This window comes from Lissotriton helveticus, chromosome 1_1 (assembly GCF_964261635.1).
Source record: "Lissotriton helveticus chromosome 1_1, aLisHel1.1, whole genome shotgun sequence".
NCBI lineage: Eukaryota > Metazoa > Chordata > Amphibia > Caudata > Salamandridae > Lissotriton > Lissotriton helveticus.
The window spans coordinates 652,319,306-652,332,556 of NC_136057.1; the positions used below are offsets into that span (position 1 = coordinate 652,319,306).

General features: G+C 42.2%; 1 protein-coding gene across 2 annotated transcripts in view; it reads right to left on the reverse strand.

Annotated features, from left to right (window-relative positions):
* Positions 1 to 13,251, reverse strand: part of CACNA2D1 (calcium voltage-gated channel auxiliary subunit alpha2delta 1) — a 1,913,432-nt gene that overhangs the window by 445,457 nt on the left and 1,454,724 nt on the right. For both annotated transcript variants that reach the window (XM_078674178.1, XM_078674177.1), the window contains exon 15: positions 8,708 to 8,797. In XM_078674178.1, coding sequence (XP_078530304.1) covers positions 8,708 to 8,797 — 90 coding nt within the window. The remainder of the gene's footprint in view (positions 1 to 8,707; positions 8,798 to 13,251) is intronic.

The window sequence follows — 13,251 nt, forward strand, 5'->3', positions numbered from 1 at the left end:
AATGTTCGAAAGTAATAAAAAGCGTAATTTTTAGGTCATATGACCAAGCCTTTCATCATTAGAATAAGAAAAGTAAAATGAACCAATGAAAAGTTTTATTAACAAGTCATATGACCTGTTATGCTTACGTTACGCGCTGCGCGTCGCGCCCCGGATCACTTCCGGATGCGCTAACGCGGCGCGTCATATGACGCATTACGCGACAACGCAGGTCCAGAATATAGTCAAAATGTCTCCACCAACCAGCGGTCGGAACACAACCCCTTTCAGCAGGCTAAATAGTTCTGTTAAATGACAACAGAAGGGACAGGCAACAAGAACCATCAGTGAAAGAGGGGAGGGCTAGTTCTTCTCTACCGGGTCACGTTGGGGCGCTACCGGAACTGATCGAATTGGTAGTCTACAGTGTTTCTGGATGTTTCAGACTGAAGCTGGCGTTAGCATGAGAGCACCACCATTTCGTAGCTCCGTCGTGGCCATTCGCAGAGCAATAATGCTAGCCGCTCCCCACCAGAAGCCTGCGGGAGTCGGGGGCCCCCAAGACTTTTGTAGAATCTTCAAGGCTGAGGGGACGCTTTCGAGAATGGAGCCCAATCTCTAGCAGACAAGCGTCCGAGTTCCAAGGTGTCGCAGGGCAATTTTAGTGGACCACGCCCAAATCTGAAGAGCCGGCCGCCATTTTGAGAGTACTGTGGCAGCCGGCTATCGCTGCACCGCAAGAGCGGGAGCAACTCAACTACATGGTGAGCGAGACGCTGTAGTCGAAAGAGCGGGCGGTAAACAGCTGAATAGCGGAAGAGGCATAGTGTAGCAAAAGCGGGCGGAATGGCAACTGAAATGGTAAAGGGCCGCCCCACTACAGCGTGTCTTTAGGTGAAACGGATTGTGGGACAAGGTCAAGAATGGAAGAGTTACCAAAAGGCAAAAAGTTCCGCTTGATCCCGGGAGCCGGCCACCTATGTCGGGGGCGATCTCAGGCTACACCAGGAGAACACGACTTGGGGAGGGAGCCGGAGCCAAGCGCCCCCTCCGAGTCCGCGCCATCACACCATCCCTCGGGGGCCTCCGTCAAGCGGTTCAGGGTGGCACCGCATTACATTGTTCACAAATGCAGTCACGTCCTCAAACAGCCCCCACTTTACTTTGAGAATAGTGAAGCTGAAGCAAGTGCAAATAGGCTTCAGACAGTGTTACAAGCACTCCTCAAAACTTTGAACCATCAGAGTGCATGAGTTTCATGCTCGATCGATTGAGCTAGCCGGATCGGGCAACAAAAAGTATAAAATAGTTATGTAAATAGTTGTTTAATAAAATGTTTTACCCTGTTACTTTGCTGGTGTGTTGTATATATTTGTAATATTTGCATAGAGTTTATCGTTATTTTGGGCCGGGTGGGTGGCGGAGCCGAGCTGTATTGCAGCCATCATGGTGTGGAGTTCAGTTCATCTCAATAGTTTCGTGTTTGTCATGAGGGGTTGTTCCTAATGTTTCTATTTTAGCGAGGTCAAAAAGAGATCCCATTAGTGGCCTACTGATTTTGCTCGATTCCTTTTGTTTTTTTACACGATTTTTCGCTATCTGCAAAGACTAAACAGAGTATTGCGACTCTGTGCTTGTTTGTAAATAGAGAATGAACCAAAGAGAACCAATTCTAAAACAGTAAATGCTTGGATAACAATCAATCAAATGGAGAGAGAAGCAGGCACGACGGATTACAACGGGGGCAAAGGCCTGCGTTAACTACCCTTCACTATCTGCAAAGAGAGAGTACTCCTAATAGAAATGAGGGGGAGGGGGGGGCAGCATTCAAAGCAGATCAGTGTGCATAAACACGAAAATGTTTTTACTTACCACGTACTTGACATTCGATAGCTTATGATATTTGCTATTAAAAAACCATTGAAATTCACTGAAAAAACCATAGGTTAGAGACCATATATAGTTAGGAATTAGCATTTAAAAAACCTTGAAAATTCACTGAAAAAACCATAGGTTATAGACCATATATAGTTAGGGATTAGCATTTAAAAAACCTTATTTTACTCACACAAAACCATTGAAATTCCATATATAGTTAGTTGCACTAACTATATATCGCGCACCCGCAATCCACTGCTGATGATGTCACATATTACATCATTCATGACATGGTCAGTGACATCACTGATGACATCACTGATGACATCTCAAATGACATCACTGATGACATCACTGATGACATCTCAAATGACATCACTGATAACATCTCAAATGACATCACTGATGACATCTCAAATGACATCACTGATGACATCACTGATGACATCTCATTTGACATCAATGACCACATCACTGATGATGTCATTCATGTGACAATACAATGCATCTCCTCACACTTTAATATAATCTCTGTTACACCCAGTGTTAAATACAGAGTATAATTTTTGAAACCATTGACACACCAATACTAGTTACTACATACGCACTCAGTGATTCCTATGTTTACACACACATTCACTCATTTACCCATACAATCATTCATACATACAATCACTCATCTTTACAACACTATCATATGCACTCATACACCTATACAGACTCTCACACTCTGTCACTTATCCATGGAGTTACTCACACACCTAGTCAGTCCTGTAAATAATCAATCACACTTCCATTTTCTAATCTATACAGTTAAACATAGAGCACCTTACTTTTTGAAACATATACTAACACATACTTACTCTCTTATACAATCATTGATACAAGTACACATTGATTTGCACAGAGTCACACACCTCCCAGCCAGCCACACACACTCAGTCTCCCATACAAATACTTGGGCAATCAATCAATAACCCATATAGTTACTCATATAGCTACTGACCAACACATGCAGCAGTTTACAGAACAACAGACATAATGATGCACAAATTAAGACAGTTTAGTCACTAACCCATGCACTCAGTGAGACACATTTAATCACTCACTCATACAGTCAGTCACGCACCTACTAAATCCTTCATCCAGACACTTCTACATCTACTCATTCTTCAATATGTAAAACATATTTAAACTTTACAGAAACACACAGTCACTGGATGATGTCATCAGTGATGTCATTTGAGATGTCATCAGTGATGTCATCAGTGATGTCACTGACCATGTCATGAATGATGTAATATGTGACATCATCAGCAGTGGATTGCGGGTGCGCGATATATAGTTAGTGCAACTAACTATATATGGAATTTCAATGGTTTTGTGTGAGTAAAATAAGGTTTTTTAAATGCTAATCCCTAACTATATATGGTCTATAACCTATGGTTTTTTCAGTGAATATATATATATATATATATATATATATACACATTCCCCAGGAACTTGGTGTAGAAGCATGTAAATTTTATTTAAAGGAGAGATCGATCTCTCTTTTGTCACATACCAACATGCTTCTTGACATGATGTGGGAATGCTTGACCAATAATTACTTCATCTTCAATAAATCACTGTTCAAACAAACCAGGGGGGTGGCGATGGGTACTTGCTTTGCCCCCAGCCTAGCATGTTTGTATCTGGGCTGGTGGGAGGAGCTAGTGGTGTATAAGATCTCCCACTTCAGTACCCACGTCATCCTCTGGAAAAGATACATCGACAACATTTTATGTATTTGGGATGGCACCCTAGACCAGATACATGAATTTGAATCTATCCTGAACGAAAATTCCCTTAACCTAAGGTTCACCAGTGTTATCAGTAAGCAACAGTTGGAATTTCTGGACATAAGGTTAGAAGTCAAAGACGGAACTTTAAATAGTGCTCTATTTCGGAAATCTACAGCAGGAAATAGCCTGCTCCATGCAGGGAGCAGTCATCCCCCTAGCCTTATACATAGTATACCAGTAGGCGAATTAATCAGGGCCAAAAGAAATTGTAGCTCGGCTGAAAGTTTTTCTAGAGAGAGCCGGATAATGGTTAAACGGTTCTCTGAAAGGGGATACAGTCAAAAAGTGATCCAGCAGGCCCTTACAAGGGTCAATACCATGGACAGAAGTGAGCTGTTAATTCCCAGACAACATAGCACTGATGAAAAGGTACGTTTTATAACTACCTATAACAGCCAATCCTGGAGATTACGTAAATGTCTAACCAAGTATTGGGATACCCTCAAGCTTGATAAAGATGTAAAAGAAGCCATTCACAGTATTCCCCCTTTGACATTTAGAAAAGCCAAATCTCTTAAGGATACACTGAGCAGTACATTGGTAAAAGAAAGCCAGAAGACTAATACAATTCAAGGATTTTATCCGTGTCGCAGGTGCAAGGCTTGCAAATACAGCAACAACTGTAAAACCATACAACTGTCCATAGAACGTTGTGCTCATAAGATTACCAAACATCTAAGTTGCACAACAGAATATGTTATCTATGCACTGGAATGTCCCTGTAAGAAATTTTATATAGGGTGCACTACGAAACAAGCAAAACTTAGAATCTTGGAACATCAGAGAGCTATCAGGAATGTGAATCAGCAATATCCTGTAGCCCGGCACTTTGCCGATAAACACAATAAAAACCCTAATTTGATGAAATTTTGTGTTCTGGACAGCTTTGAGAGCAATGAAAGGGGAGGCAACAGGTGGCTGGAGTTGAGAAAACTAGAATCAAAGTATATTATAATGTACAATACTATGCAGCCTGTAGAACACAACTTGGGGGAGGAGTTAGCAATTCACCTCCAGACCTGATAAGTAGTCCAATTGGTGTAAAGATATGATGCTACTTCTTGTGTAACTGAATTCAAGAATTTTAATAATGTTTTTAACAGTACACGGATCTGCAAAATAAGAATTGTCATATATAGCTATGTCCTTTCTTCTTCTCTTACAGGAACATGAACTCTTTATTGATTTTGCCCACTTGGGCTAAATTTGGGAAGTCACTCCAAGGGCTAAACAGAACTATACGACATATGCCCACCAGGGCTGTATCGCTAATTATGAACTATTAATTATTTCGCAAATTGTGTGGATTGAACACAAACAAAGCAACTGGAGGATATTTGGCCTGATGCAGTGATAATGAGAAGTTCTATAAGGCTACTTAGCCAAAGAAGTATTGTTTACAAATACTGAAGTTTATTGCCGTATTTCAACCCTAATTGCCTAATGTAAGGTGACTCCCGTTTGTTTTCTGTTTCTGTACATGAAAGTGATACGAATGTTTACATGAAACGTTTATCTCAAATTGGTAACATGGCATTAACTTGAATATTTTCTTTATGTTTATGATCACGTGGTGCATTCCACAACAAAGCATGTTTCTTTAAATGAATGATGGTACCGGTAAGCTCCACCCGTGAGCAAGAGATCGGCTGATCTCGAAACGCGTTGGGTGTTTTCTTCTGCTGATTAAATACTGACAAGCACCGTACTACAATTGGGCTCCGACTCTGGTTTTTCCGTGGATGGATTGAGGCCAGGAGTGTGTGCATATTGAGGGGCTGGCGAACCCCGTCGAGAGCCCGCCGTTGAAGTGGCTTAAGCACGCCACTCTAGTGTGTATATATATATATATATATATATATATATATATATATATATATATATATATATATAGTTTGAAGGGGTCCCCCACAGCCAGTGAAGACACAGGGAACACAGAAGACTCACACTCCAGGGTCCGTGTTCAAAATGTGTTTATTGGCGACGCGTTTCGACCAGACGGTCTTCTTCGTTAGCCAGGATATATATATATATATTTCAACCAATTGCTCTGTGGCTTGAGAATGCACTCAACAGTGTTCCAGTGAGATGCAGCTTGTCTCCCTGTTCCAACTTGAAGTGTTTGTGCCGACGCGTTTCAAGGCTCCTAGCCTCTTCTTCTTGGGCTGCTAGAAAGTACCATTAGCGGCTCATGTTTTTTACTTTCCGGTATTCCTCATTTAAATTTCTAGCCCCCAGTGGGCGTATCGCTCAGTGTGATCTTGTTTAGATGCATGTTGGGACATGGAGTCCAACAATGTGAGCTTATTTGTTTTGTTTAGTAAGTCTAATGTTCAATCCAAATTAAAAAGCAAGTTTAATCCTTAGTAGGTGTCAGAACATCGAAGCCAGCTCAATTAGCATTTTGAATGCTGTGCTATGGCGATGCAAAACAGCGTAGCATCACAGCCTCTGACGATGGTGCACTTCTCCATGGCTGGGCCGCCGTGTGTAAACATTTCAGCCAATTGCCCTGCGGCTTGAGAGGGCACTCAACAGCGTTCCAGTGAGATGCAGCTTGTCTCCCTGTTCCAACTTGAAGTGTTTGTGCCGACGCGTTTCAAGGCTTCTAGCCTCTTCTTTTTGGGCTGCTGGAACGTACCATTAGCCACTCATGTTTTTTAATTTCCGGTATTCCTCATTTAAATTTCTAGCCCCCAGTGGGCGTGTCGCTCAGTGTGATCTTGTTTAGATGCATGTTGGGACATGGAGTCCAAAAACGTGTGCTTATTTGTTTTCTTTAGTAAGTCTAATGTTCATTCCAAATTAAAAATCAAGTTTAATCCTTAGTAGGTGTCAGAACATCGAAGCAAGTTCAATTAGCATTTTGAACGCTGTGATATGGCGATGCAAAACAGTGTAGCATCACAGCCTCTGACGATGGTGCCCTTCTCCACGGCTGGGCCACCGTGTGTAAAGTCTCTGGTGCGGTGTATATAGGGCTTCAAGGCAATGTTTCTGGGTCATGGTACTTCTTTGGATGAGTGGTGGCTTCACACAGGCACAATATGCAGCAGGACAGACCAGATGAGCTTCAGCAGGAGTGTTCATGCTTGTTTATAGCCTGAACTAAAGGAGCTAACATCAACCATCAACAGCAGCGGGTTTACACAGTTTCAGGGCCAAACAAGTGTGTTCTACAAGTTGGATGAAAACTCTGGCTTATATGTACAAGTTCAGGCAGTTGGACAAGTCCCACTGCCAAACATACCCAAGGCATTGTCTCGATTCAAGAGTCGAGTGGTCACTCTCAGAATCAGAATTAAATGTATTACACAATTACTTAAAGTCATTACAATATCATAACACAGTTACTAAATCACAAATATGAATTGCATGCATCTTAACAATGTTCCATCATCACTCACTCATTTGCAGTGGGTACTAACATGCATTAACATTTTGAGAAGTTGTCACTAAGATTGATGCACAATAAAAATGTGAACATACTGAACATGTTATTTTTTTGGATTGGGCCCCCATAATGGCGGTCCAGACTGGTGCCCTACTTGAGATGAAAGTTTTAAAGTGCTTATAAGGGCAGGATATTAAAATCATATAGAGGTTATCAACTGAGTTCTTGATTAAGCTGAGGGTGGCTTTAATGGCTACAGCTAGTGCGTAAAAGCCTGCAGCTGCCACAGTGGCTAGGTGGCGCTACATAAGTGCATTTATTAAAATGATTCAAGATAAAGTGCTCCTGGAAATGCAGGTTACAATGTGCACAACATTATGGCAACGTTTTGTGAAGAAAATATAAAGAAGATGTTTACTTTAACTGCTCATTGAAGAATTCAGTTTATTTACGTAGGAGTTTATAGCACCTAAGAAGCAGTAACCAAGATCTAACCCACACTGCGTCAGCCAATTTCCGCTGTAAGTTCTTTCACATTCTTCTAGACTAACCTTGTTTCTAACTTGCAAATGAATGATATCAGGAGTTTTCGTCTAATTGGCTCAATGGGTGCATACCATTACTGCAGGTCTCAGACTACATTAGGTCGTTTTTATCAAAGCTGAACTGGATGCACAGTCCTACTATCATGAAATGAGATGGGTTAGGTATTAGTGTCCCAGGAGATCATAAAATTATAAAAGCTATGGCCTAGATGTATCAAGATTCCATTTTGCGAATCTTAAATAGCGATTTTTAGCGAATCGCTATTTAAGATTCGCAAAACGGAATGTATGTAAAAAATCGCTTTTTTTTAGCGATTCCTTATTAATCTTTATTTGCGAATTCGCATTTTGCGAATTCGCAAATAAGGAATAATTTCCCATGCATTCCTATGGGCCAGGAGGCCCTTAGGAATGATTGTGAAGTAATTCTCAAATTGCGAATTCGCAATTTGCTAATCGCAATTTGAGAATGATTTCAAGGGTGCAGGGGTGTCTCATGGACACCCTGCTGCACCCCTGAAACTTACATGTGTGTGCATATGGCACACATACATGCCCTATGGGCATGTATGTGTGTCACATGCCACCTTCAAAATTGTCATATTTTGGTTTTTGAAAGGATATCGCAAATTAACACAAACCTCAAATTGGTGTTAATTTGCGATTCCTTAACCTGAATTCGCAATGTAAAAAAATTTCATACATGGCATTTAAGGAATCGCAAAATTGCGATTCCTTAAATGCTTAAGCAAAATAAGGAATCGCAATTTTTTGCGATTCCTTATTTTGCTAATTTCTAATACATCCCAAAAGATGCAAAATGTCCGTTTGCGATTCGTTAAGGCCGAAATTCTGCGAATTTCGGCCTTAACGAATCGCAAAAGGCTTGATACATCTAGGCCCCAATTTACAATGTTCTGAATTGATAACTGATTTAGCATTCAATTGTATTCTTTTCAATAAATCCCTATATGTTGCAATCCAGTTTACCAGCTGGAAAGTGGTTAAATAACTTGTGCCTGATTCTCAGTTTATTCTGATCACCAGAAATGACTCAAGGATCTTACCAGAGCATCCAAATAGACGTTGGTCCACTGAACTTGTTTGGCTTTCTCCCCAGCTAAAACCATTGGTCTCCCAAGAACATCTAAGTATTCCTAATAAAAAAAGACAGGGTATCAAGGCATTAGTAATTCTGTGCAGATTTACATTATCATCATTTGCTATATTCTGGCAATGTCCTAATCAATCTGACTATAGTGTAGCTTCAAGTTTAAAATCATATGTCTTCATTACAATTTAAATATTTCATTCGCTAATTATTTTATTCAAAATACATATTACTAGTGCAACACATTTGTTTTAAAGAGACTGAAAATTTTAATTTGGCGATTGTGCTTCTTAATAGCAAACATACAACTTTCCTAAAGAAAAGTCTGCTCTAGTTTGTGATTTTGAAAGGAGTGAGTTACATTTTCAGCCCTCTAGGAGATCACTTCTAATATTCTCTTTCACCAAATGGGTGAACATACTAGGCCCAAATGACAAAAAGATGGATGTTGGAACCAGTTTAGGAGCCACAAGAGATACATCGGTTACTCTGTCCAACTGTGGGTATAGAATCCATGTCACACTAATGTCCTCGGACTGACCCACAATGCTATCCAAAAACAGAGCAACAAGTACACTCCTTTAGCACTTGACTTTCGAAAGGCAAGCAATCCAAGTCATACTCAGGGGGATAGTGTGGGGTTAAGGACTCAGAACTCAGTAACTCACAAATTATTTCTTAATAAATCAATTATCCAGCCAAAGCTTTTTCTTGACCAAAAACGTACTTTATGTTACTTATAATGCAATACTACACACATACGTTTGCTACTGTATTGAGAACATGTTGACAACTAAAGGGAATTGATTGATGAAGTATTTTGAGCAATTCCACTTCTGTGTATGGTTGTTGTGACCCTGGGAGCTGTCCTTGAATTCTCTTACGACAATTGTGTACTTAACGCTAAATGGCAGACAAGTATATCAAAATCAAATGTCTCAAACCACTAAAGAGCTTGTTGGAACCATTTAACTTGATCACTGTGTGAAGGCTGCAATTTGAGGGGTGCGCCATGTCTTCGCCTACATGGCTTTTTTTCCAGACATCTTAGCAGTACACGGAACAGTTGCCTTCATGCGAGGAGTAGTTATGGATCAAGTAGGTGTGGTCACATGCCTTAACAAAACTCTTCAGTGGCCAAACAAGATGACAGGCCATCCAGGTGTCACATGAAAAGGGAACAGCTATGATGGGAGAGTTTAGTTGTTGATGGATCCTGCACTCTATGATAAGACATAATAGGTCACGAGGGCACTCTATACAGTTTTCGAAATGCATCATGAATTGCGTTTGGCAGTTTTAGTCCTTTCAGCGCTTCATGCTTTAGAGAGGTGTAAGGGGCCACTATGGTTATGGGCCCACAGCATCAGGCTATATACAGCTTTAGTCTTCACATGCAACCTTGCTAAATTCTCACAGGCCCAGGAGGAGATCATCTTGATACCCACTTTGGGACAGCTGGACACACAAGCTCAGGAAGTAGAGGTGCAAAGGATAACCATATGTCTTTGCAGTGCTGATATCCCCAGTGCTTCACATGAGCTGTTACTCATGTAATTTGGTCAGTGCTTCTTCTGGTGAGCTCTTTTACTGAGTATATGAGCTAAGCTCTCCCTTAGGCAGACACTTTCTGCAGAAACGCCTGCAATGCGCACCTCTTAGCAGCAGGGACAGGTTACTCTTCTCAAGGAAACTCTAGTACTTCCAGCAAGAGTTATTGGACTCCAGGTGATATCCACTGATATGACTCCAAACAAAGAAAAGAAAATTGGTTCTGTCGGGTAGTGAAACAACTAATTTGTAAATTCTATCTGTATTTGAAATTACCTCCTCCCTCTGACAGGAATTCACAACAGGTTCTTGCAATAAATGAAAAGAGAAGCCTGTATAGAAATATTTGTATCTTTATATTTTTCAAGATGCGTTCAAAGTCATTCATAAATGACTGTCAATATCATAGTAAAAAAGTGCAGCATGTGACAATAGTGAATAGTGCTCATGTGACACATACAATATGTACAATAATGATTTCCAATATAGACAGTTTATACACATATATACAGGTTTAAAACCACTTGGATGCTAAGGTACCTGATGATCTTCCATGTAATTTCCATTGAAATCAATGGAAACTCCATGACGAGTTACCCTTGTCATTAGCATCCAAGTGGGTACTTTCAAAAGAGGCCATCCATTAATACAAATTTACAGAATCCCATTTGCTGCTTGTCAATTCTATTGGCTTTCTGGAGTATTGGGGCCAATTGGAAAAATTTCGACGTTTCGACCCTTCGCGTGCCAAGGTGAATGAGGTCGCAGCGGGTCTTTCTCAAGACAGATGTAACAAGCACGACAGTCCTGGAGTTCAAGTGGTGATGAGTCACCTGGACTGGATTGGATTGAGGTCCTTAAATACGAAGTTGTGATAATTGTCCATTCGATTCGCGGCTGTTCTCAGGAACGCTGCAGTTAGTAAGCTGACTAACTGCAGCGTTCCTGAGTACAGCCGCGAATCGTATGGAAACGTCAACATTTTTCCAATTGGCCCCAATACTCTCTTTGGCTATGTTTATCCTTGCAACCTTTTTTCAAAGGAACTTGCTGTGACAAAATAGTGGACATCACGGAGCCCAGGCCAACTCAGTACGTGCTGGCAGGCATTACATTTTCATTTCCTGCTTGGGTTCCTGTAACTCTCCCTCAATACATTGCTAACAGTATTATCAGGTGCATCTTACACATTGTAGTGGCTAAAGAGGTTTTGTGTAATGAAATCAATCAATCAATCAATCAATCAAAGCATTTATATAGCGCACTACTCACCCGGAGGGTCTCAAGGTGCTGGGGGGAGGGGGTCCGCTACTGCTCGAACAGCCAGGTCTTGAGCTGCTTCCTGAAGGCGAGGTGGTCTTGGGTCAGGCGGAGGTGGGTCGGAAGGGAGTTCCAAGTCTTGGCAGCCAGGTAGGAGAAGGACCTTCCTCCTGTGGTGGCTCTTCGGATGCGGGGGACGGCGGCGAGGGCGTGGCTGGTCGATCGAAGCTGGCGTTTGGGAGCGTAGAAATTGAGGCGGCTGTTGAGGTATCCTGGGCCTTGGTTGTGTAGGGCTGTGTGTGCGTGGGTGAGGAGCCGGAAGGTGATTCTCTTGTTGACCGGGAGCCAGTGCAGGTCTCTCAGGTGTCTGGAGATGTGGCTGCGGCGGGGGATGTCCAGGATGAGTCGTGCTGAGGTGTTCTGGATCCGCTGGAGTCTCTTCTGGAGTTTGGCGGTGGTTCCGGCGTAGAGGGAGTTGCCGTAGTCCAAACGGCTGGTGACGAGGGCCTGGGTGACCGTCTTCCTGGTCTCGGTGGGGATCCATCGGAAGATCTTACGTAGCATGCGCAGGATGTTGAAGCACGACGAGGAGACGGCGTTGACTTGTCTGGTCATGGAGAGGGAGGAGTCCAGGATGAAGCCCAGGGTGCGTGCGTGGTCTGTGGGTTTGGGTGCGCTGCCCAGGGCGAGGGGCCACCAGGAGTCGTCCCAGGCGGAGGGTGAAGATCCCAGGATGAGGACTTCCGTCTTGTCCGAGTTTAGTTTCAGGCGACTGTTCATCATCCACTTGGCAACGTCTGTCATCCCTTCGTGTAGGTTGGCTCTGGCGGTGGCGGGGTCTTTGGTGAGGGAGAGGATCAGCTGGGTGTCGTCGGCGTAGGAGTAGGAGATGATGATGAAATACTCTTGCTGTCATTAATTTAGGGCATTACGATATCTGTTGACAGGAATCTTGTAGGTTCATAACATCTTGTACTCAGGCGCATGTAGTGCAACGGAAGGAAGATATATTTCGGTTTGATCATCAGCCTGTTGATGTGGCTTTAAGTGTGGTTGCCCATTTCTAGCTGGGCTTAACTGTGCAGAGTTACACTATTTTTACGATCTGGTTTATCATCAGGCTTGGTACCAATGGCAGAAGGCATGGTGTCTCCTCAAAAGACAGAGATTCTAAAGGGAATTTGAAGAGGTCCAAACAAACTTCCCCCACTCCGGACTTAACATCTAAGGTCAAACAGGATTCCGTTGCTACACTGGACACTATCCTTCTCAGACTTAATTCCGTCCATGATATTGCACAGAGTACCAAAACGAACACAGATTTACTTCAGGTTGGGGTGGCAGCAATTCGGAATGATCTTAAAAATCTCTCTCTGCGTGTTTCCAATGCAGAAACCCGCATAAGTAACGTTGAGGATTCTACAAATAAGCAAGCTAAACACATGCAAAGTATGGAACGCTCTTTGGTTTCACTGTGGAGAGATCTCACTGACCAGGAAGACAGGAAGGGTAGGAGTAACCTCCGTATTTTTGGTCTACCTGAGGATTGCGGGAAAACTGCTTCATCAATATTAGATTTTTTGCTTACTTGGATTCCTACTGTGTTAAACATTTCATTTAAAAAAGACTTTGAAATAGAATGAATGAATGAATGAAAAAGAAACTTGCTAAAGCGCACTGTGACCAAGC